This window comes from Xiphophorus couchianus, chromosome 24 (genome assembly GCF_001444195.1).
Source record: "Xiphophorus couchianus chromosome 24, X_couchianus-1.0, whole genome shotgun sequence".
In the NCBI taxonomy this organism is placed as follows: Eukaryota; Metazoa; Chordata; class Actinopteri; order Cyprinodontiformes; family Poeciliidae; genus Xiphophorus; species Xiphophorus couchianus.
In genome coordinates this window covers 19800054-19823271 of record NC_040251.1, presented here as the reverse complement: position 1 = coordinate 19823271, position 23218 = coordinate 19800054, and the positions used below count along the sequence as shown (strand labels likewise).

General features: G+C 48.5%; 2 protein-coding genes across 3 annotated transcripts; both read right to left on the bottom strand.

Moving 5' to 3' along the window:
* Positions 1 to 1134: 1134 nt before the first annotated feature.
* On the bottom strand, positions 1135 to 11733 carry nfxl1 (nuclear transcription factor, X-box binding-like 1). 2 transcript variants are annotated; one of them, XM_028010515.1, is made up of 25 exons: positions 11556 to 11733; positions 11016 to 11178; positions 10760 to 10945; positions 10580 to 10689; positions 10325 to 10455; positions 10157 to 10201; positions 9941 to 10074; positions 9746 to 9831; positions 9530 to 9605; positions 7888 to 7985; positions 7568 to 7682; positions 7368 to 7492; positions 7142 to 7264; positions 6966 to 7056; positions 5695 to 5815; positions 5472 to 5628; positions 5297 to 5388; positions 4445 to 4466; positions 4054 to 4176; positions 3830 to 3984; positions 3689 to 3758; positions 2736 to 2840; positions 1996 to 2076; positions 1794 to 1847; positions 1135 to 1652 (listed from the first exon to the last, which is right to left on the bottom strand). In XM_028010515.1, the coding sequence occupies exons 1-25, from the start codon at positions 11613 to 11615 to the stop codon at positions 1458 to 1460; spliced, it is 2718 nt and encodes a 905-aa protein (XP_027866316.1). In that variant the 5' UTR covers positions 11616 to 11733; the 3' UTR covers positions 1135 to 1457. The 2 variants fall into 2 exon arrangements, with proteins under 2 accessions (XP_027866316.1, XP_027866315.1); XM_028010514.1 differs by having other exon boundaries at positions 3830 to 4176.
* A 159-nt stretch (positions 11734 to 11892) lies between these two features.
* On the bottom strand, positions 11893 to 23199 carry cnga1b (cyclic nucleotide gated channel subunit alpha 1b). Its single transcript, XM_028010795.1, has 15 exons — positions 22311 to 23199; positions 17758 to 17888; positions 17554 to 17625; positions 17421 to 17474; positions 17213 to 17335; positions 17028 to 17132; positions 15481 to 15587; positions 15227 to 15401; positions 14689 to 14825; positions 14435 to 14607; positions 14020 to 14145; positions 13652 to 13804; positions 13349 to 13580; positions 13101 to 13276; positions 11893 to 13020 (listed from the first exon to the last, which is right to left on the bottom strand). Exons 2-15 carry the CDS (start codon positions 17871 to 17873, stop codon positions 12778 to 12780), a joined length of 1992 nt encoding a protein of 663 aa, XP_027866596.1. The 5' UTR covers positions 17874 to 17888; positions 22311 to 23199; the 3' UTR covers positions 11893 to 12777.
* Between the last annotated feature and the right edge of the window lie 19 nt (positions 23200 to 23218).

The following is a 23218-nucleotide window of genomic DNA, read 5'->3' as shown; positions in this document are numbered from 1 at the left end:
TTAAATGTAAACTCAGGTTTAATCTGGATTCAGTCGGACATCTGGGTCCAAACTCAGGAACCGGTTCCTGTCTTGGTCCAGGTTCTGATTAATGGCTCCTGGTTTCCTCCTCGGGACTGGATTAACATCAGAACCTCAATCTAAACCTGATTCCAGATTAAATCACAATCCTGATTAACATCAGAATCCAGATTAAAGCAGACAGATTGGGTTTCAATCCAGATCCAGAGATTAGTTTTAGCTCGATGTGAACATCTGGTTCTGGATTGGTTCTGGTCTAGAATCATCCCTGAGCTCAGATCTAGATTGGTTCTGGACTTTAATCTGGATTAAAACCAGGATTCAGATCTGAATTTATGTTGGGCTCAGAATCGGGTCAGGTTCTGGATTTTGATCTAAACTGAATATTTTAATCTGAATTCAGATAAAAACTGGTTTCAGAACCAGAACTTGGAATCTAGGGTCCAGATTAAGGTTGGAAATTTGGCTAATCTGTTTTTACTTTGTTCTGGACCAGCAGAACCAACAGAACCAGTAAAACCAGTCTGAATTTAAACTGGGATGTTCAGAACCGCAGATCTTTGCTCTGCTCTGGCGTTGCGTCTTGGCAGAGACTGACGAAACGATTCACTCTCCAGAACTGATAAAGGTTCTGGTTCTGGGTCGGTCTGGTTCCTCAGCCTGTCCCAGCCAGATCCAGGCGGCCCAGTTGACCTAGAGACCCACTAACCAGTGATGGAGGGTGGACCTCTGATGTTCTGAAGGTTTGGTCTGGGTTGGTGTGAACCAGAACCAGAACCAGAACCAGAACCAGAGGCAGCAGCTCCAGAGGAGCAGAGGTCGGCCTTCATCAGCAGACTGGAACGGATTACATAATGGACCTCGGTCCCAGCAGGCTTGGACCGGGCAGAACCAACAGAACCATTGTTGTTTGGACCTGGCAGAACCAGGACATTCTGCTGCTTTACAGACATGACGTCTGTTGAGGCGTATCTCGATGCTCCTCTGCTGATCGTCGCCCCCTGCTGGCCGACGGCTGCAGGTCCAGATGGGTCAACTAAAGGTCAGATTTAAACCGGACCGCTGGGGTCAGGAGGTCATGATGGTTAATGATGGCAGCATGGAGGTCAGAGGTCAGAGTTTATGGTTTATTTCTCCAAAACAAAAAGAAAATCATGAGATTTTACAGGAAAACTTTTTTCTGCAGTATTGTGTGAAATGGCATCTCTGATTGGTCAGATCACAGATCACCTGACCTCTGGAGCTCCAGGGATCATTTTCAGTTTGATACGCAAAAAAAGTTACAAAGTTTACAGGAAATAAAGAAAAGAAGAAGAAACATCAGCTGGAGGACCAGCGTCTGATCTGGAGGATTCATTTAAATCAACGAGGAAGAAAACATGAACCGTTCCCGTTTGTCCTGCGGCTTCTCGGTCAGAGAGGTGACCTTTGACCCCTCAGGCCAGGCTCAGCAGGTAGTAGGCAGCGGCAGACAGCAGAGCGCCCCCCAGTGGCAGCAGGAGGAAGGTGGTGCACCTCCTCCTCCACCTCCTGGCCCTCTCCTGCTCCTCGTCCACCTCCTCCCTCCGGCCGCGCCGCTTCGACCTCCGACCTCCTCGCTGCTGCCGCTTCTCAAAGGCCTCCAGCTCCTCCTGGTGGAGCAGAGGGAGAACGGCAGGATGAAACCTCTGGGCCAGAACTGGGTTACTGGGCCAGAACCGGGTTAATGGACCAGAGGTCGGATCAGCAGAACCAAACCTCCCTCTAAGAACCTGGCCGTCCTCCAGACTCACCTGAAGCTTCTTCTGCTCCTCCTCCAGGGCGGCTTGTTGCTCCGCCTCCTTCACCTGGAGAACAAACAATCAGACAGTGACCAGGTGTGTGTCTCCAGGTGTGTGTGTGTCTCCAGGAGTGTGTGTGTCTCCAGGTGTGTGTGTGTCTCCAGGTGTGTGTGTGTCTCCAGGAGTGTGTGTGTCTCCAGGAGTGTGTGTGTACCTGGCTGGCCTTCCTCTCCTGGTCTTTGCAGACGAGGTCACACTGAAGTTCACTCTGAGCCGCCAGAGAACACGTCACTTCCTGAAAGGACAGCTGGAGGTCACATGACGCTCTCAGCCAATCAGGAGGCTGGTTTATGACTTCAACGCTTTGATTTCCCGCCTTTTTAATTTTACATAAGTTGGATATTTTCACATAACAACCATAAAGTTAATTGTAAATAGTTACGCTAAAGCACTAAACCAACATGGTATCTAGCATTAGCTAATGCTAAAGCGCTAAACCAACATGGTATCTAGCATTAGCTAATGCTAAAGCACTAAACCAACATGGTATCTAGCATTAGCTAATGCTAAAGCACTGTACCGATATGGTATTTAGAGTTAGCTGAAGCTAAAACGCTATAAGAGCATGAATAAAACTACTTCAAGAATTAAACAGTCAACAAACCAAAACTTCAACACAGATGTGAATTAGAATTAGAGCTTTAGAATCTGGAAAAATAATTTATTTAAAGCTAAATTTACTCAATGTTACTAAAAATGAGCCATTAGCTCAGCTACAAGCGGATCAGCTGAGCTACTGGGAACCAACAGGTTCTGAGAAAACACTCTGCTGGTTAAACCGCTGCTTCTTGTGTTGACCTTTGACCTGCTGGCCTCCAGCAGCGTCTCCATCCGTCAGACAGGAATCAGAACCAGGAAGTTAGAACCAGCGTTTAAATGTTGGCGACTGTTTACCTTCTTGATCCTCTTGCATGGACACCTGAGCTTCACCTTCTGCTGACACGTCTCCTCACACACACCTGGATGGCACACCTGCTTACAGCGATGGCCGCAGCTCAGCTACACCCAGAGAGAGAGAGAGTCAGCGCTCCAAACACAGCAGAGCAACAGAACTGGGTCCAGCCTGAGGGTTCTGGTCCAGTGAAGGCAGAGAAAACAAACCATGTGTCTCTAAACGCAGCTGTTAGATCAGAGACGCTGCGGAGGTCTGAGAGCAGACCCCGCCCTCTGACCACCTCCAAACATCCTGCCCTCTGATTGGCTGCAGCTCTGGACTCGCTCCAACAGGAGGAAACCTTTAAAGGGCCGGTCTCATGTTTCAGACCCATTTTACAGCACAACCCAGTAACTGTGTTACCTTCAGTTAGAAAATGCTGTATATCAGGGGTGTCAAACTCCAGTCCTCAAGGGCCGGTGTCCTGCAACTTTTAGATGTGCCTCTGCTGCACCACCTGAATAGAATAATTAGGTCATTAAGGCTCTGGAGAACTGATCTACACAAGGAGGAGGTAATTAAGCCATTTCATTAAAGCGTTTTGTACCTGTGGCACATCTAAAAACTGCAGGACTGCGGCCCTCGAGGACTGGAGTTTGACACCTGTGCTGTATATATATCAACATATTTAAAAGCTCCGCCTCCAGGAAGTCATCCCAACATGGCTCCTCTATTAACCCTTTAACAGCGTTTCCACCAGCTGAGAGGGGGAGGAGCTGCGCCTTGAAGGCGGGGCTAGGTCCAATCAGGCGTTTATGAAAGCTGAATGGTTGCCATGGAGACTACAGTTGGTTTTACGTGACACTGGCCCTTTAAGATCTCTTGGTTCCACATGTAAGCAGGAAGTGGCTCCATAACGAGCCAATCAGAAGCCTCCCTGTGTGTGTGTGTGTGTGTGTGTGTGTGTGTATACCTCTTTAGGACACTGGTTGCTGCAGGAGCCCAGCTGGATCCTGGTTGGCTCGTCGGCGGCCGTCAGCTTCCTGCAGACAGCTGATTGGTTCAGACCCGGCACGGCCCTGATGGTCGGCGTTGCCATGGAAACCCCACTCACCTGCACTCCAGGTAGAGCGTGCTGATCCGGCAGTGGCAGCGCTGGCGGAGCATCTGGCTGCAGGGGGGGCAGTCGCCGGGGTGACAGGGGCGGGGGCAGGGGTGGGGGCAGCCGGGGGGGCGGGGCTTAGCGCAGCCTTCCTCACACACCTCGCACTGCGGGGACACCCGATTGGTTAACGGGGCCCTTCCCGCTGCGCTCTGACCAACGAGAGGCGGTCTCACCTGGTTGCCGTCGGTAACCAGGTGGCACTCCCGGCTGCAGCCGTGGTTCCCGCAGGCCAGCGGGCGCCCGCAGGCCCGACCGCAGGAGAAACGACCCTGGCGGTGACACGGGACCGGGCTCACCTGCACACACACAGAACCAGCAGGTGGAGCAGCAGACGGGCCGGGACGCAAAGGTCACGGAAGGTCAGAGAAGGTCAGAGAAGGTCGCAGCAGATAGAGGAGCCGGGAGGACAGCGGCTGACATTTACAGCGAGGAACAGAAAACAAAGAGCCGAGATGGAGCGATAGGAGGAGGAAGATACGGACCGGAACCGAGTCGGACTCAGCAGAACTCTGCTGCAGAGTAAAAGGACAACAGGAGGAAACAGGTTCTGGTTCTGGTTCTTACCTCATGCTCTCCGAAGCAGGACCTGAAACACAAACAGAGAAAACATCAGACAGGAAGGAACCGGTCCGGTCCAGCTGGGAGGAACACGGTTCTGGACCTTGGTCTGGTCCCTTTCAGCCTCAGAACTGTTCTGGTTCTGTTTGACCAGAACCTCTGACCCAGTTACTGCTCTGCAGGCTGACCAGAACCCAGGAACCGGGCCAGAACCTAACCCAGCTCAAGTTCTGTTCTGGACCCGGATCACAGTGGTTCTGAAGGCCCGCCTCCAGCTGCTGACGCCACCGTCCCTCTGATCCGACTGGGAGGTCAAACAGAACCGGTCCAGATCCGGGCCTGGCGGGGAGTCAGAACTTTGTTCTCACAGGACAAACAGCCCCAGGGTCCGACTGAGCACAGCTTCAACCAGAACCAGAACCAGGCTGTCGCAGGGCTGGGTGTCTGGACCAGAACCAGAGTGGAAGCTGCTGCTGCGGCGCCTCCAGAACCAGATGGCTGCTGTTTGGGTCGGAGGTGAACTAATGACTGCTATCAGAACCAGCAGGCGGGCTCAGCGCTAATGGGTCACGACAGATCCGGGCCCAGCAGAACCTGACTGCTGTTCATCTGGCTTCTGGCCCAGTTTGACTCTAACAGAACCAGAAGCTTCCAGCGTTGGGTCGGGTTCAGTCAGAACCAGATGGTTCTGGTTAAAACATTTTATAAATAAATAAACATAGAATGAGACTGAATAGATCCGCCTGCTGGACCGACCAGGTTAGTAACGTAGATAATCAGCATAGATCGGCCCTCACAGTGTTGTTTCAGTCTGTGTGTTCTGACCCGGACCAGAACCAGAACCGGGTCGGTACCTACGTGGGGATGGGGACCTGGCAGGGCGGGCAGGGCAGGGCTTTCTTCGTGAAGGTCGGTTCCGCCGGCTGCTCCCAGGGCCCGGCCAACTGGACCTGGACACACAGAGGCGGAGCGGTCGGTTCCAATCGGACCCGGTTCAGACTCGGCCACAGCGGTTTCCACGGCGACGGCCTACCTGCTGGGACCGGACCAGCACCAGGTCGTGGCAGGGCCGGGGGCAGGCGTGGCGGCAGCCGGGCAGCGGCAGCAGGCAGGGCCGCGCGCAGGGCGGGCAGGGCCCCGGGTGGCAGCGGTGGGGATCCCCGTCCTGGTGGTGGCAGCTGGGGGGCAGCCTGCGGGCAGAGACAGGGCTGACGACCCGCCGGACCTCAGAACCGCCGGACCGGTACGACGCCTACCTGCAGGGCTCCCTGCAGCGCGGCGGCTTGGTGCTGCGCTCTCGGCCGCACGGAACCACCAGAACCGACGAGCCGCAGCTGCAGCGGACCGGAACCGTCTCCGGACACGGGTAGCAGCTTCCTGGGGACGGACAGCGGGTCAAAACCGGACCGCCTTCAGAGGTCTGTACAAAACTGTCCAGGTTCTACAGACACCTGAACCAGACCAGTCGGATCAGAACCAGAATATTCTTGACTAAAACTGACTTTGGACCAGAACACAGGATGAATTCTGGTCCAGAACCTCAACAGAACTTCATGGACCTGCAGGAGAAGGTTCTGGTCTGTGATCAGAACCGGTCTGGGCTCAGCCAGTTCTGTTTGGACCCGGTCAGAACCACTGCAGGCATCATTAAAATGCCTCAGAGGCAGCAGCTGATTGGCCCGGCTAGCCTGCTCCAGATAACAGACGGGTTCTGGTTCTGATCCGGCTCGCCTGCTCCAGATAACAGACGGGTTCTGGTTCTGATCCGGCTCACATCAGCACTGCAGTCTGAGAGGTCAGAGGTCACACACTGACTAACAGGACGGACCCGGCATCAGAACCAGAACCAGGCTTACACAAACATGAAGCGCCACGCGCTCAGCGCTTATCGGTCAGGCGTTGCCACAGCAACGGAAAGGTCAAAGCAGCCAATCGGCACGCAGACAGCCGAACACTGCTGGGAACCAATCAGAGGCTGAGATGGTTTATCGGGAACAATGGAGACACACACACTGATGCACACTCTCTCTCTCCTTCCTCTCAGTGAGGGTGTGTGTGTGTATCAGTGTGTGTTTATCAGTCGGGGGAAATGTCAGCTGAATGAGCTGCAGAAGGCGTCAGAGGTCAGAGTTCAGACCTGAGGCTCTGAACTCTGAATAGAAAACAGAAATTTAGTTTCTGAAAGAAATAAAAAATAATTTATTAAAGAAAACAAAGATTGGTTCTGGTCCAAATACTCCTGGTCAGAACTGATTATCAATGAAACACTGCTGGCTCCACAGAGTGCTGTGATCCAGGTATATTACTGGAAGGTTGAGTGGAAGGAAAAACTACAGCAGGAAAGTAGCAACAGTAAGTTTCCCTTCTGAATGTTCTCAGATTATTTTCTGATTCACAGATGAAGTTAAAGTAAATTTAACTGGCAGTTTTTCATCTCACTGCTGGCAGCAGAACCAGATCTATGATTACTGATCGACTGATCGGATCATTATAGATGATTATGTAACCAGGTGGTCAGTGCCGTTACCTTGATGACAGACAGAGGGACACTTATGGTTCCGGCAGCCCAGAGTCCGACCACAGATCTGATCGCAGGGGGGGCAGTTACCAGGGCAACACTGAGACACAGAGCATCATGGGAAAGTGAGTTTAAACCGGACTGCTACCTGGTCATTAGGTAAGGAGCTAAAGACGACCTCTGACCTTCCTCCTGCACTGGTGTCTCTGGCAGTTCCTGGTCTGAGGACACTTGGCGTCACAGAGGTACTCCTTATGGCACGCCATCGGCTTCTTGTGGCGCCCGCAGCGGCACGCCTTCTCCACCTCCTGCAGGACGACAGCGGTACTGCAACAGCTGCTGCAACGCGCGCGCGTGTGTGTGACAGTGACGGTGTGTGTGTATGACAGAGACGGTGTGTGTGTGTGTGACCTGTCTGCAGGTCTCGCAGCTCCCTCGGTGGCATCGCATCGAACACGTGTGCTTCAGACACGACAGGCGGCGGTCACACGTGTCGCCGCAGGGCAGCACTTCCTCTGTACACGGCAGAGACGACTCTACACACACACAAACACGAGTTTAACTCCAGAACCAGAACCGAACCACAGCAGAACCCGGTGTGTGTCTCTTACTGGTCTTCCCGCAGGGACAGGACCTGCTGACGGATCGGGGACATGGAGGACACGCTCCATCGTGACACACGTCCTCACAGGTGTGATTCCCACAGGACAGCCGCGCTCCACACACCTGACACACAAACACTGGATCAGAAACCCGACCCAGGTCCAACCGAGACAGAATCGGGTCAACTGGACCCAGGAGACCTTATATATGCTGATTCTAGCCAGCAGGGGGCGTCAGAGCAACGTTAATTAGTCAATTTGTTCCAATGAGGATGAGCCGTTAGAGCTCTGGCTCCCCCTGGTGACCGGAGCTGGTACTGCACCAATACCTGCTGGCAGGTCCAGCGGGGGCTGGCACAGGGCCTCTCTGCTGTCTGCCGCCCACACACACACCTCTGGAGGCTGACCCTGGGACAGGGGGGGCACTCTGACACACACACACACACACAGAAGGTCAGTCTGAGGTCACAACAATGTTTCATAGGCTGATACAAGAATCTAACTGGGATCAGAGCCACAGAAAAATTCAACATGGCCGCCATGTTGAATTTGACAATATTTATCACATGAATACATCTGGTGTCGTATTAACAAAACTGGACCCATAAAAATCAAATTTACTAATAATTTTTGTATTTTTCAAGATGGCCACCATGGAAAACTGTTTTTGTGTGTGGTGCCAAAACACAGAAATCATGTATATTTTCTTGATCCTGTGTTTGTTTTTTCTAGTGGATATTTGTCAAGATGGCTGCCATGGAAAACTGTTTTTGTGTGTGGTGGATATTCTAGTGGATATTTGTCAAGATGGCTGCCATGATTGTATTAGAGAATGCGTCTAAAACTTACTGTACTTATTGCCGGCTAGCCAAACGTTAGGTCACTGATCACTAATTCGCTAAACAAGAATTTTAGCTACAATATCACCAAACATCAATATATTAGCAGAAGAGTTGGAAAGAACAAAAACGATGCAGAAGCAAATGCTAAAAAGCTAAACACAAAAATATTAGCAGAAGCTAAGTGTCCTTCCAGACAAGCACTTTGTGAAAATAGCTAACAAAGTGCTTGGATTCTGATTCTGCTGCATATTATTGGAAAACATCTGATGTGACACAAAGTTCATCCATGTCATGAAATGGGAAACATTTTATGACAATTATTGGTTTAAAAGACTCAAAACTGATTCCATCAAAAGAATCCTGATATTAAAGGAACTGATATGGAAAACATTCAACCTGAGGGGTTAGCAAGCTAATGCTAATGCTATTATTCACACCTGAAAGATGGGTACAGGTGTGTGTTTACCTGTGTGGCAGGGCTGGGTACAGGTGTGTGTTTACCTGTGTGACAGGGCTGGGTACAGGTGTGTGTTTACCTGTGTGACAGGGCTGGGTACAGGTGTGTGTTTACCTGTGTGACAGGGCTGGGTACAGGTGTGTGTTTACCTGTGTGACAGGGCTGGGTACAGGTGTGTGTTTACCTGTGTGACAGGGCTGGGTACAGGTGTGTGTTTACCTGTGTGACAGGGCTGGGTGCAGGTGTGTGTGTTTACCTGTGTGACAGGGCTGGGTGCAGGTGTGTGTTTACCTGTGTGACAGGGCTGGGTGCAGGTGTGTGTTTACCTGTGTGACAGGGCTGGGTGCAGGTGTGTTTACCTGTGTGACAGGGCTGGGTGCAGGTGTGTGTTTACCTGTGTGACAGGGCTGGGTGCAGGTGTGTGTTTACCTGTGTGTCAGGGCTGGGTGCAGGTGTGTGTTTACCTGTGTGACAGGGCTGGGTGCAGGTGTGTGTTTACCTGTGTGACAGGGCTGGGTGCAGGTGTGTGTTTACCTGTGTGTCAGGGCTGGGTGCAGGTGTGTGTTTACCTGTGTGACAGGGCTGGGTGCAGGTGTGTGTTTACCTGTGTGACAGGGCTAGGTGCAGGTGTGTTTACCTGTGTGACAGGGCTGGGTGCAGGTGTGTGTTTACCTGTGTGACAGGGCTGGGTGCAGGTGTGCTGCTTACAGGCCAGCAGCTTCCCACACTGCTGCTGGCAGGACCAGGACTGGAGACGGAGAAAACAATGTAAAACTGAGGCAAGAACAAGATGGCCGCCTTGGCCAACAGCAGCTCCTTCATCCTGGAGCTGCAGGTAACATACTGACGGCTCATAGGAGCGTGACATGACCACCTTCGGTCAGTTACCTTGTTGCTACAGCGACGGGGGAGGGGCTTAGCTTTGCCACACAAGCAGGACACGGACACCATCTTAGGACATGGTGGACATGGACCTGGAGACACGCAGAGACGGAGCGGGTTCAGGCTGGTTGCCATGGCGCCCTCTGACTGAGGACTGGTTCTGGTCGGTAACCAGCATCAGAACCAGGTGTATGCGGTTACCAGGGTGACAGAGCAGCAGGCAGGTGTGTCCACAGCTGGGTCTGAGCTCCTGCTGGCAGACGGAGCCGCAGGAGTGAGGAACCAGCCAGGGGTCGGCTGGAGGGTCCTGCAGCTTCCCGCAGTAGCACATGTACCTGAACGCAACACGGACACAAGAGGGCCCAGTGGGTCAGAACCTAGGAGCCAGACTCTGGACCAGTCAAAGTAAAGGCCTACCTGTTGGGTGTGGCGCTGGGAGGATATTCGGTTCTGCACTTTGGACTGAGGAGAGAGGATGAGGAGAGTTAAAACATTCCTGCAGGCAGTGAACGCACCACAGGATGACCTGAATCAGATGACTGAAACGGTAAAACCAGCCTGAACGTAGCAGTCTGTGTTCCTCACCAGGGCCAGGGATGCTGCTTCTGACCAAAGTCTTCATCTGTGGCAGAGGAGATGAGGAAGACCGAGTCTCTGGCCCACTTCTGGATGCAGGGCAGGTGGAAGAGGGAGAAGCAGCCGGAGCAGCTCCACACCTGGACAGGTGGAGTAAACCCTGAGTTCAGACTGACAGGTGGAGAAAATGCTGGGTGATTGTGTGTGTAGGTGTGTGTGGCTGTGTGTGTGTGTGTGTGTGTGTGTGTGTGTGTGTGTGTCTACCGGCTGCGTCCTCTTCACCGAGGCGATGCAGATCAGGCAGGTTAGCGCTCCGGACTGAAACATGTCGCTGAGGTACTGGCCGGTTCTGGTCAGAGCCGACGCATCGCCGCCTGATCAGAGGGAGAACGGGTCAGAACCAGAACCAGACGGCGGTCCAGCTCAGAGCAGAATTGGGCTCACCTGTCTGGCTGGTGTAGGAGGTGATGGTGGACTCCAGGATCCTTCCTCTCTGTCCGTCTCCATCATCATCATCATCGTCGTTATCTTCATCGGAGGAAGAGGAGCTGACCCGACTCTCCACCAGGCGCAGGGCTGCAGCCTGGTTGGACCTCCGGATCTCCTCGAACTTGGACTGGACCGACTCACCTGTGTAGAGAGGGGGACAGTTGAGGTTCTGGATCGGTTCTGACACGCAGGGCTCCCAGATCTTCATCACCTTTGGCAGGTCCAGGGTTCGTCTCCACCCCCCGTCCTGCTGGGACCCCCGTCCTGTCCTTCTGCAGGGGGCAGGGCCTCTCACCTTGACCCTCCTGACCCCGGCCCCGCCCCCTGCCCTGCTGTCTCCAGGCCGGCTCCATGGCAACGCTACCAGGCTCTGACTGTAAAGACAGAAAAAACCTGGAGTTACAGCTAACTGGACCAGTGCGCATGCGCCAGGTGTGTGGCGCTGAAAGTGGGCTCGGTTCTGCTCCACATGGACTCCACCACCAGCCTGGGTTCTACCTCTGTCCCGGACCGGGCCGTTTCCTCTCGGAACCGGCTTAAACCAGCTGGGTCACATTACCTGCCAGCCAGGCTAACAGAGACAAGCTAACAGCAGCTGAGGTTCGGATGAAAGCCGTCGGAACCAGCCGAACCCCGACGGTAACCGCCTCACAAACACACACAGAGCAGTTAGCTGAAGCAGCGGCAGCAGCAGCTTCAGCCTCGGAGCTCAGAAACAAACAGAAGAGCCGCAGAAAGAAGGAAAACTCACCTCAGCAGAGCGGAGAGGAGCCGCTGGACGCTGCGCATGCGCACTGACCGGCAGGGGCATGCTGGGCCTTGTAGTTCTTTATGGGGTAGTGCCTCATAGATCAATGGTTAGACTGAAACTACATCTCCCAGAACTCCACCAAACTCGCGCGTGAAGACACAAACTGTGACGTGTATCTGCGCATGCGTGTTTTTCTGCTGGGTAAATAAATCTGAATAAATCTGTTTCCCTTCAGTAAAACCAACTTCAACTGGCAAAGTAAGTGCACCCTGGTTCTCCGTCAGGTGGAAGTTAGTGAACCAGATTTGTGTTTTTCAAATCGGGGCCGCCAGAGGGCGCTAGAGAGGACACAGAAACCTGGGGAAGACAATGTTATCAGACATTAAATAATATTTTTACAATAAAATCTTATCGGGTTTTCAGTCATTATTACAAAACATAAGCTAAAATAATTTATTTAAATGTTGTTCCCATGCTCATGCTTGTAGTTTTTCTATCTATAATATTTAACAGGATATGAAATGAAAAGTGGGTGTTAACTTTCTTATAAAATATATTTATTTCAGCACAGTTTCTCCATCACATGTTGCATCATTAAAAGCATCAGGTAAAGCCCAGAAGACCTGGTTCTGAATCCACCTGGGTCAGGAGGAACATGCCGGTCTCTGGTTCTGCAGCCGATAAATGGGAAACTAAATCATACCTGGAAAAAATGGACTTTGGTTGAATTCATGTCATGAAATCTAGAGGGTTTGGTAGAACTCAGGCAGTTCTGGATGGACCTCAGACCGACTGGCATTCGGGTCTCAGGGTGAAGATTCTCCGCTACAAGATAGCAGCCTGTCTGAACGTAGACAACTTACGTTCAGACAAGCTAGCAGCCAACTTATTGTTTCACATTTGTTACATAATAATTACAACAGTTTATGTTGTAAATATTCTCAGACATGAGAAAGAAAGTCTACTTGCAGGTGAAACCTTCTACTCTGAACTGCTGCGTCCTTCAGACGTGTTCCCAGTGTTCCCAGTGTCCCCAGCACCAGGTCATTAATACTGTACAGTCATTAACTCAGAGGACTTTAAATCTAAGGATCCATAATTACCTATTTATTGACTTTAATTTGAATCTCGTTGAGTTTATTGATTTATCTAATTTCTCGTCTCCTTCAAGTCCTCCTATCCTCAAACTAAAACTCAAATTCTTCTGTCCTCCACTATCTTCTTATTTCTTCTCTTCTTCTTTGGTGGTCTCAGGTGTGGGAGGGGGCGGAGCATCACCAGGTGCATCCTCCCGTGGTGGCGCCAGCTTCTTCTCCAGTCGGGTGACTCGGTGTTTGAGTTTGCTGTGAGTCGCATCGTGTTCTGCCAGCAGCCGGGCGTACTGGGTCTGCAGCGTGTCCAGGTTGCTCGTCATCCTGTCCACCTTCTCCTCCATCTCTTTGGGGTCTGGGCCCTGGGCTGCCACCTAGTGGACAAATAGAGAACATTTTACTTTCAGGAACACTTTAGTAGCTTCCTGCCCTAAGCCACATCCTGTGGTCATACCTCCAGATCCAGCAGGCCATCCTTCATCAGAATCTGCCGTCCCTTCTCCTCCAGCAGAGCTTTAGCATCAGGATACTCTGTCAGCGCCTCCATCAGGTCGTCTTTGGAAAGACAGAAGAGGTCGGAGTACCCGATGCTCCTGATGTTAGCTGTCCTCCTGTTTCCTGCCTTACTACCTGTTTGACATCAAGAGGAAGTGTTTCTAATGGTTCTGTAGAAGAGACCTCCAGCCCATCTTGACCTCTCACCTTTGATAGCCAGGATACTGATCTCCCCAAAGTAACTTCCTTCACTTAGAACAACAAACTGCGTGATGCCATCATCAGCAACCACAGCCAGTTTCCCTTCCTTGATGATGTACATCTCCCTGCCGATGTCGCCCTTCTTGCAGATGTAATCTCCTGGACTGAAGACCTGCGGCTGCAGCTTCAGCACCAGTTCCACCAACAGACCAGCCTCGCAGTCCGCAAAGATCCGGACCTGCAGAAGCAATCAGAGGAATATTTACCAAAGGTTTGTATCCAGAGGAGGAACTTGAAGCAAGAACAGACCTTCTTCAGGGTGTCCAGATGTACGTTGATGGCGATCTCAGCCCTTAGCTTGTCAGGAAGGTACTTCAGAACCTCTCTCTCATCCACAGCCTTCTTATTGGTCCACAGGAAGTCAAACCACTTAATCACTCGCTTTTCCAGGTCTTTAGTTACCTACAGAGGAAGAAGAAAATGTTTTAGAATAAGTCCATTACCTTGACAAGAGGAAATGCAGTTATGGTTCACAGGTATAGATGTTGTTTGCTGATTAACTTTACAAATGTTGGAACATTTCCCAAACCAGTTGCTTCAAGTTCTTCTAGTGACTTTGCAGACAATAACTTTGAGTAGGTTTACAGAATGGGAAGCCCATGAAGAGGGAACTCCACCTTCCGGAAACTCATGTACTGCTTGATGGCGTCGATCCGGGCCTGGAAGTCGGCTCTGGCAGCATTCATGTTAGTGATCATCGAGCCAACGTTACCAACAATGGTGGCAAAAATCAGCACACCCACCTGGAGGACAGGAACAAGTCATGTTTGTAATTCCTGACAGGTAGATCTTCAGACTTTGCTTTGAAAAGAGTTCAGGATTTCTGTGACAAATCCAGAACCACAAGCTTCAACAAAGCTTCATCATGCTTTTATCAGGGAAGGTGCGTTTTCACATCCATCATGTTTGTTCTTTATGAAGTAAGACACGGTCACTCAGCATGACACATTGCAATTCTTTTCCAAGTTGTAAATATTACAGAACTAAGAATAAAGGCAACTAGAATCTATGGTTCTGTAAGGAATAACCCACCAGGAAGTCCGTCACAACGAAGAAGTACTCCGAGTTCTCCACAGGGGGCGGCGTTTCTCCAATGGTGGTGAGCGTTAGCGTGGACCAGTACATACTGTAGGCATACTTCCTCACCAGACGGCCAAACTCAGGATTTGTCGGGTCAGGATACACGAACCTGTCAGAACCAAAACCTGGAGGGAAAAATTGGTAAGTAGAGTTAGAATAAATTACAAAGAAATTTCAGAGGAACCAACATGTGCAACATGACCTACCGATGGCTTTGGAGAAGGAATAGTAGAGGCAGGCATTCCAGTGGATGATGATGAGAATGTACATGACAAGGTTGGAGATACGTAGAGCATTGGGGTAATTGGTTCTGGTCTCAGTGCGCTGGAAGAACTCCATCATCCTGAAATGGAGGCACAGGAAGTGAAACCGGTTCAGAGAGCCAGGAGTTAGAAGCTCCTGCTGGAGTAAAACAGGGCTGACTAAATTATGGACTCAACTCAACCCTAGCACACGGTGGTCCCAACTTTGGAGCTGAAGGTGTATGGATTAAATTTTTTCAGCAATATTATCACAAAAATGTACCTAAAACGATCTTGAGACTGAATAATGGGAAATCCTTGAAAACGTGGGTTCAATGGACCCAACTGAAGCTTGAACTTTCTTAGATAATAAATCTGACGCCCAGTGTTAAGACTGTTTCCATGTGTATGGTGGTCAGCATTTTGTCTGCTTGGATTCATTTCCCACAACTTGTGTCTAGAAACTCAAGTGTTGATGAACCAGTAAGAGAGTCTCTGTTACCTGTTGAATCTTAGAAGCTTGTTGAGGCGGATCTCAGGGTAGGTGGTACCAAGAATCAGGTACAGGATGTCAGTGGGAATCATGGAGACCAAATCCAGTTTGAACTGGAAAGTTTTCATGTAACGTTCACGTAGTTTCTGCTCGTCTTTCACCAGTAAACCCTGCTCCAGGTAACCTACGGTCACATGTATGCTTCGTTAGTACACAGGTGTGAAAACAATTGCTTGATTATATGAGTCAGTGTGCGTTCAGACCTGTCCTGGTTCTGAAAACCATGTCCATGATATAAAGGACGTCACAGATAAAGTCCACGATGAACCACATGATCAGGTAGTCAGTCTGAAGCTCCTCAAAACAAGCCCTGAAAACAGACACAGTGTACGACTTCTTCAGTATGTCAATTAGACTTGGAGACGCTCCAGCTGTGAACATCTCTTACGGAGCTGAAACTAAGAATGGCTGTGAAAAGTAGGGCTTGAATGTAGCATCCCTGTGGTAGAGAATACCTGGTGCCCACTGACTGGCCTTGACTAGGCAATCAAAGGCTTGGACTGACTTTCAAACTGCATTTATCTTCAAATTTTATTATACAAACAATTCTGTGATCTAATCCATTGTCCCAGGTCTCAAACTGACAATGAGGGAACAGCTAGTCTTTCTGCAGCCCAAAAACAAGGTCAGCAGAATTATACCGGTACTTTAAGGGCAACATCTGCTGTCCTTCAGGTTGATTTACCTGATAATACCTGGAGACTGACGGACCCCAGCTCGGTCTTCAAACCTGCTAGGGTCCATTCAGATCGTGGGAAATGAAGGAATTTGACATGAGACATGTGAGCAATCTCTATGCTCGACTATGAAATCTCAACCATCCGTTGGACAGAGTCTCTTGGACCACATACCTGAGTATGCGGGAGCACTAAGTCTACCCTCCCTGTTAGATTAAACTCATTTGAGCTGATGATTTCTCCATTCACCTTCTGTCAGCCAGTTCCTTGGTTTGGTTCATGACCATAGTTCAGACAGAGGATGTAGATCAACTTTTGACTCATTTTCTCAAGTCATTGCCCCATGATGAAGTTGGTGCTGCTATTTCCTGTCCGCTCCACCATGGCAGACTGGTGTTGCTGGTCTCAGTTCTCAGTTTGAGCAAGAGAAACTCCTTTACTGGAGTCATTCCTGATCTGAAGGCACCACTCCACCCTCGTCCGGCTTCGGTCTCAGACTAACTGGACCAGATGGTACCTGATGTTCAGTTGGACTCTAGAGGAACCAGATGGTACCTGATGTTCAGTTGGACTCTAGAGGAACCAGATGGTCCCTGATGTTCAGTTGGACTCTACAGGAACCAGATGGTACCTGATGTTCAGTTGGACTCTACAGGAACCAGATGGTACCTGATGTTCAGTTGGACTCTAGAGGAACCAGATGGTCCCTGATGTTCAGTTGGACTCTAGAGGAACCAGATGGTCCCTGATGTTCAGTTGGACTCTACAGGAACCAGATGGTACCTGATGTTCAGTTGGACTCTAGAGGAACCAGATGGTCCCTGATGTTCAGTTGGACTCTAGAGGAACCAGATGGTCCCTGATGTTCAGTTGGACTCTACAGGAACCAGATGGTCCCTGATGTTCAGTTGGACTCTACAGGAACCAGATGGTACCTGATGTTCAGTTGGACTCTAGAGGAACCAGATGGTCCCTGATGTTCAGTTGGACCCTACAGGAACCAGATGGTACCTGATGGTGACAGACCTTGCTGTACCTTGTTTCTCCTGGACAGACTGCTGTGTGTCGGGTACCTGGCTATGATCAGGGTCCAGTTGTACATGACTGGGATGGTGATGATGAAGAGCCAGTTGTAGTACGTGTTCCCAGCTGGATCGATCACTGTGATCTCTTTCGCCCTACAGACAGAAACCATGACAGCATGTCAATCACGATGCATCGTTTTACCGTGACGAGTTCAGGGCTCCAGTAAACCTACGCCTCCTCTTTGGCTTTCTTCTCTTTCTCCAGCTTCTCCTTCTCTTTCTGTTTCTCCTTCTCTTTCTCTTCCTTCTCCTTCTGTTTCTGCTCCTTCCTTTCCTTTTTCTCCTGCTTTTCCTTTCTGAGGAACAGAGAAGACAGACGACTGAACTTTGATGAAATCCACAACAATCATCACCATCCTGATGAAAAGCAGTCAGACTTACTCTCTTTTCTCCTTTTTCTCTTTCTTCTCTTTCTTTTTCCTCTTCTTCTCCTCCCTGAGAAGCAGATTAAAACATTAGTTTCAAGTGACTTGGTGTCTTCTTGATGAATTGTATCTACATGAACATTTCTCACTCCTCCTCTTCCTCGTTGTTGTTGCTGTTGTTGACGTTGAACAGAGCTCCAGCTCCGGCTCTTTGGGATCTTCTGGAAAACAAAGTTACACATCAGGGTCCAACCCTGTTACTGCCCCCTGCTGGCCTGGAGGGCCAACCAGGCCTGATGTTTCCACCTCCTGTCTGCCAGGACTCAGAGAAATGAGCTTCAGCAGCGACTCACCTGAGCCCCTCTGTGATGTCACCTGGCTCCGCCCCCTCCTCCAGGTCCTGCAGTACGATGCTGGGAGGGTTTAACCCAGATGAAGGGCCAGGGATTAGCGGCGCTACCTTCGCCATGGTGATACAGTTGGTCTGGTGAGAGGAAGGAACGTTGCTCTTGGTTAGAATCTACTTTAACATTCAGGTTTTGGTTCTTTAGAGAATATGCTGGTTTTTCTGGTGAATTTGAACTGGGACCAGTTTCAGGAGCTGATCCTGATCATAACTGATCTACATGCATTATTAAAATTCAAATTAAAATCAATCATCCCTGAGCATGACTCCTCTAATGCATCCTCACTGATCACAACAGGAGCAAAGACTGAAGGTTTCTAATGGTTCATCATTTCTGATTCCCAGCGGATGAAGCAGGATTCCTCCAGTCTGCTGTCCTGCAACGTTTAATGTTTCTGCTTCACCTGAATCCATTACTGGCTCTTTATCAGAGCTGGACTGCAGCTGGTGAGGCAGTTGGACATTTAACTCAAGTGTGTCTGGCCCTCGAGGAATGAAGTTTATCGGATTAAAACAGAAAGATTTGATAAGCTGACAGACCAGAAACCTGCTGACTGTCTTTATCTCTGAAGAACCCTGAGGGGTCAGAGGTGAAACGTCAGGACTTCAGTCTCCTGTAGATGACTGAGGACTGTCTGGTTCTGGTCTCCTGGGAATCAAGGCCTCAGTCCAGATGCAGCTGGTTCTGGTTTCAGAGGTTCTCCAGAGAACATGCAGCTTCATGAAGGAACCCAGCAGAGGTTCTGGTTCTGCTTAACGCCGGGTTTGGTTCTATAGCATCCAGGCTTTGACCATCAGAACTCTGATCGATGATCATCTGGACACGGAGAGGATGGAGAACCTGGACGCCCTTCAGAGACATGATGGGTCGAGAGGTTCTGTTCACCAGAACCCACCCTGGAGACGAAGCGAACCTGGAGAAAACTGGAGCCAAACACTGCCAAAGCCTTTTCTGGTTCTAACAAACCACCAGCACAGTGAGGCCTGGCGGTGGCAGCATCATGCTGTGGGGATAAAGAAGCTGATCAGAGTTGATGGGAGATCAAGATGGAGATAAATCAGGACAATCCTGGAGGAAAACCTGCAGGACAGGTGAGACTGGACCGGAGGTTCAGCTTCCAGCAGGACAGCAGCCTGAAATATTATGGGATGTTTCAGACCAGAGCAGACTCAGGAACGGCCTAGTCTAAGGTGGGCACACTCTGCTGATCTGATAATGCGCTAGCAGCAGAGCTAATTTTAAATTTAGAGCTTTAGCTGTTTAGCTAACTTTGAAAACTTTAACTTCCCCTAAACTAGTTTTCCTGGATAAGATGTGAAACATAGATTCAGTTTTGAAAGGGCTAACCGTAACCCTCAATGCTATGGTGGGATAGCACTTTAGCATTAGCCTCTGCTAATTACCATGTACCGCTGTAGCGTTAGCTTCTGCCTAATACTACAGTGGTAAGGCTCCTTAGCATTAGCTTCTGCTAAATGCTATGCTGGCATAGCACTTTAATGTTAGCTAATGTATATGATTATTGCTTTATGTTTATAGTTATTGAATACAGAGACTGACTGTGTGGAGGAGCATGATGGGAAACGGGTTGGTTGATGGTTTGAGTCTCTCCTGGTGGAAACATCTGGAGTTAAATGAAGAAGTTAAATGAAGGAGCTAAATGAAGGAGTTAAATGAAGGGGTTAAATGAAGGGGTTAAATGAAGGAGTTAAATGAAGGGGTTAAATGAAGGAGTTAAATGAAGGGGTTAAATGAAGGAGCTAAATGAAGGAGTTAAATGAAGGGGTTAAATGAAGGAGTTAAATGAAGGGGTTAAATGAAGGAGTTAAATGAAGGGGTTAAATGAAGGAGTTAAATGAAGGAGTTAAATGAAGGAGCTAAATGAAGGGGTTAAATGAAGGGGTTAAATGAAGGAGTTAAATGAAGGGGTTAAATGAAGGAGTTAAATGAAGGAGTTAAATGAAGGGGTTAAATGAAGAAGTTAAATGAAGGAGCTAAATGAAGGGGTTAAATGAAGGGGTTAAATGAAGGAGTTAAATGAAGGAGTTAAATGAAGGGGTTAAATGAAGGAGTTAAATGAAGGGGTTAAATGAAGGAGCTAAATGAAGGGGTTAAATGAAGGAGTTAAATGAAGGGGTTAAATGAAGGAGTTAAATGAAGGAGTTAAATGAAGGAGTTAAATGAAGGAGCTAAATGAAGGAGTTAAATGAAGGGGTTAAATGAAGGAGTTAAATGAAGGGGTTAAATGAAGGAGTTAAATGAAGGGGTTAAATGAAGGAGTTAAATGAAGGGGTTAAATGAAGGAGCTAAATGAAGGGGTTAAATGAAGGAGTTAAATGAAGGAGTTAAATGAAGGAGTTAAATGAAGGGGTTAAATGAAGGGGTTAAATGAAGGAGTTAAATGAAGGGGTTAAATGAAGGAGTTAAATGAAGGGGTTAAATGAAGGAGTTAAATGAAGGGGTTAAATGAAGGAGTTAAATGAAGGGGTTAAATGAAGGAGCTAAATGAAGGGGTTAAATGAAGGAGTTAAATGAAGGGGTTAAATGAAGGAGTTAAATGAAGGAGCTAAATGAAGGAGTTAAATGAAGGGGTTAAATGAAGGAGTTAAATGAAGGAGTTAAATGAAGGGGTTAAATGAAGGAGTTAAATGAAGGGGTTAAATGAAGGAGTTAAATGAAGGGGTTAAATGAAGGAGTTAAATGAAGGAGTTAAATGAAGGGGTTAAATGAAGGAGCTAAATGAAGGAGTTAAATGAAGGAGTTAAATGAAGGAGTTAAATGAAGGAGCTAAATGAAGGAGTTAAATGAAGGAGCTAAATGAAGGAGTTAAATGAAGGAGTTAAATGAAGGGGTTAAATGAAGGAGTTAAATGAAGGGGTTAAATGAAGGGGTTAAATGAAGGAGCTAAATGAAGGAGTTAAATGAAGGAGCTAAATGAAGGAGTTAAATGAAGGAGTTAAATGAAGGAGCTAAATGAAGGAGTTAAATGAAGGAGTTAAATGAAGGAGCTAAATGAAGGAGTTAAATGAAGGAGTTAAATGAAGGGGTTAAATGAAGGAGTTAAATGAAGGGGTTAAATGAAGGGGTTAAATGAAGGAGCTAAATGAAGGAGTTAAATGAAGGAGCTAAATGAAGGAGTTAAATGAAGGAGTTAAATGAAGGAGCTAAATGAAGGAGTTAAATGAAGGAGTTAAATGAAGGAGCTAAATGAAGGAGCTAAATGAAGGGGTTAAATGAAGGAGTTAAATGAAGGAGTTAAATGAAGGAGCTAAATGAAGGAGCTAAATGAAGGAGTTAAATGAAGGAGCTAAATGAAGGAGTTAAATGAAGGGGTTAAATGAAGGAGTTAAATGAAGGAGTTAAATGAAGGGGTTAAATGAAGGAGTTAAATGAAGGAGTTAAATGAAGGAGTTAAATGAAGGGGTTAAATGAAGGAGCTAAATGAAGGAGCTAAATGAAGGAGTTAAATGAAGGAGTTAAATGAAGGAGTTAAATGAAGGGGTTAAATGAAGGAGTTAAATGAAGGAGTTAAATGAAGGAGCTAAATGAAGGAGCTAAATGAAGGGGTTAAATGAAGGAGTTAAATGAAGGAGCTAAATGAAGGAGTTAAATGAAGGAGTTAAATGAAGGAGCTAAATGAAGGAGTTAAATGAAGGGGTTAAATGAAGGAGCTAAATGAAGGAGCTAAATGAAGGAGTTAAATGAAGGAGTTAAATGAAGGGGTTAAATGAAGGAGTTAAATGAAGGAGTTAAATGAAGGAGCTAAATGAAGGAGCTAAATGAAGGGGTTAAATGAAGGAGTTAAATGAAGGAGCTAAATGAAGGAGTTAAATGAAGGAGCTAAATGAAGGAGTTAAATGAAGGGGTTAAATGAAGGAGTTAAATGAAGGAGTTAAATGAAGGAGCTAAATGAAGGAGCTAAATGAAGGGGTTAAATGAAGGAGTTAATGTTGAACCCAGCAGGTTGGTGGAGCCACTGAGGGCCATGAAGAAGGTGGAGATATCTGGAAGCTGGAAAACATTTAAAATCAGATTTAAAAGATGGTTTCCTTCATGGTAGAGATGAAAACTGGATATTATTTATTGATCCATCTGGACTCTGGTTCCTCTGAGGTTAAACTGATGATTCATCTCTGCTGTCCTCAGAGTCCAAGTTTCAGTTAAAACACAGATTATATGTTAGATTTATTAATAAATCTGAATATTTTAGACGTCTTTAAATCAGATTATTTCCACAGGAAGTTCTGATGGAGTTTGACCATCATTTTCTCCTGCAGTCGAGTCTGTCGGACTCAAACCTGCTGAAGTTTCACTAACCGGACCGGTTCCGTTCAGGTCAGACTAACCGGACCGGTTCAGTTCAGGTCAGACTAACCGGACCGGTTCAGTTCAGGTCAGACTAACCGGACCGGTTCCGTTCAGGTCAGACTAACCAGCAGCACGATGAATAAACTTGGTTCTGTCCGTATCGTTTCTCCCTCTGCCTTTTATCTCCTTACCTGTCAGCTGATAATCCCGGGTTCTGCGGCCTAGATCCCCTCCAAACACATCACCATGGAAACAGCGAGGCGAGCCCCCGACCAGAACCTCATAAACCCCCTGGAGCCCGGAGGAACCCAGAGAGGAGAGACCAGCAGAAAATGGGAGAAACCCGAGAGGAGGAAGGAGAGAAGGAGCCGATCCTGCAGGGAGTCTCTGTCACCCTGACAGGGATAAACAGATTATAGCAGGGATGATACGTCTGAGACTGGACTGGACCGGGACGGACCTGGAATGGACCTGGACAGACCTGGACTGGACCGGGACGGACCTGGACAGACCTGGAATGGACCTGGACACTGGGCAGGTTAAACAGGATCCAGGTTCTGGTCGGCAGCTGCAGCTCTGGGTCAGAACCTTCCTGTGTGTTTAAATTAGCTGAATGTTATCAGACGTTCAGCAGGTGGAGGAGTGAGATGATGATGATGATGATGGAGTTAAAATGACCCAGAAGAAGAGAGAATCTCAGAAAGCGAGAGAAAAAAGGACAGGAAGAGAGGAGAGGAGGAGAGGAGGTGTAAAAAGTGAGGATGGTTGGATTAGAGAAATCCTGCTGAGTCAGCGCTGGACTCTAATAACACACACACACACACACACACACACGGTGGGGGGCAGCTTTGATTGGCTTACTGGGAATTATCTGAGTGTGTAACGAGGCTGATGAAGTTAAAGGAAGCAGAAGCAGCGTCGACCAATCAGAGTCCGTCGTTCAGCCTGAGACTCCAGCAACGTTTCCTCATATCTGGTTTTAAAATAATATTCATATTCTGACTTCCTGTCAGCCGCTGCCTCAGCCGCGCCCTCTAGTGGTAAACTAGGCAAATAACACACACACTGGCTGCTAACACCTACAGTTAGCTTTACCAAT

Bases quoted from the DNA above. Each gene is read 5' to 3' on its own strand.
- nfxl1 (XM_028010514.1), bottom strand. From the start codon at position 11,615: ATGCCCCTGCCGGTCAGTGCGCATGCGCAGCGTCCAGCGGCTCCTCTC. The intron at 3,759-3,829 runs GTGAGTGGGGTT...AGCTGTCTGCAG, and splicing joins ACGCTCTACCTGGAGTGCAG to GAAGCTGACGGCCGCCGACG. The intron at 1,653-1,793 runs GTGAGTCTGGAG...CTGCTCCACCAG, and splicing joins AGGAGCAGAAGAAGCTTCAG to GAGGAGCTGGAGGCCTTTGA.
- cnga1b (XM_028010795.1), bottom strand. From the start codon at position 17,873: ATGGCGAAGGTAGCGCCGCTAATCCCTGGCCCTTCATCTGGGTTAAAC. The intron at 14,826-15,226 runs GTAACAGAGACT...CCTCCATTTCAG, and splicing joins AAGCTTCTAAGATTCAACAG to GATGATGGAGTTCTTCCAGC. The intron at 13,805-14,019 runs GTGGAGTTCCCT...CTTCCTCTGTAG, and splicing joins AGTACATGAGTTTCCGGAAG to GTAACTAAAGACCTGGAAAA.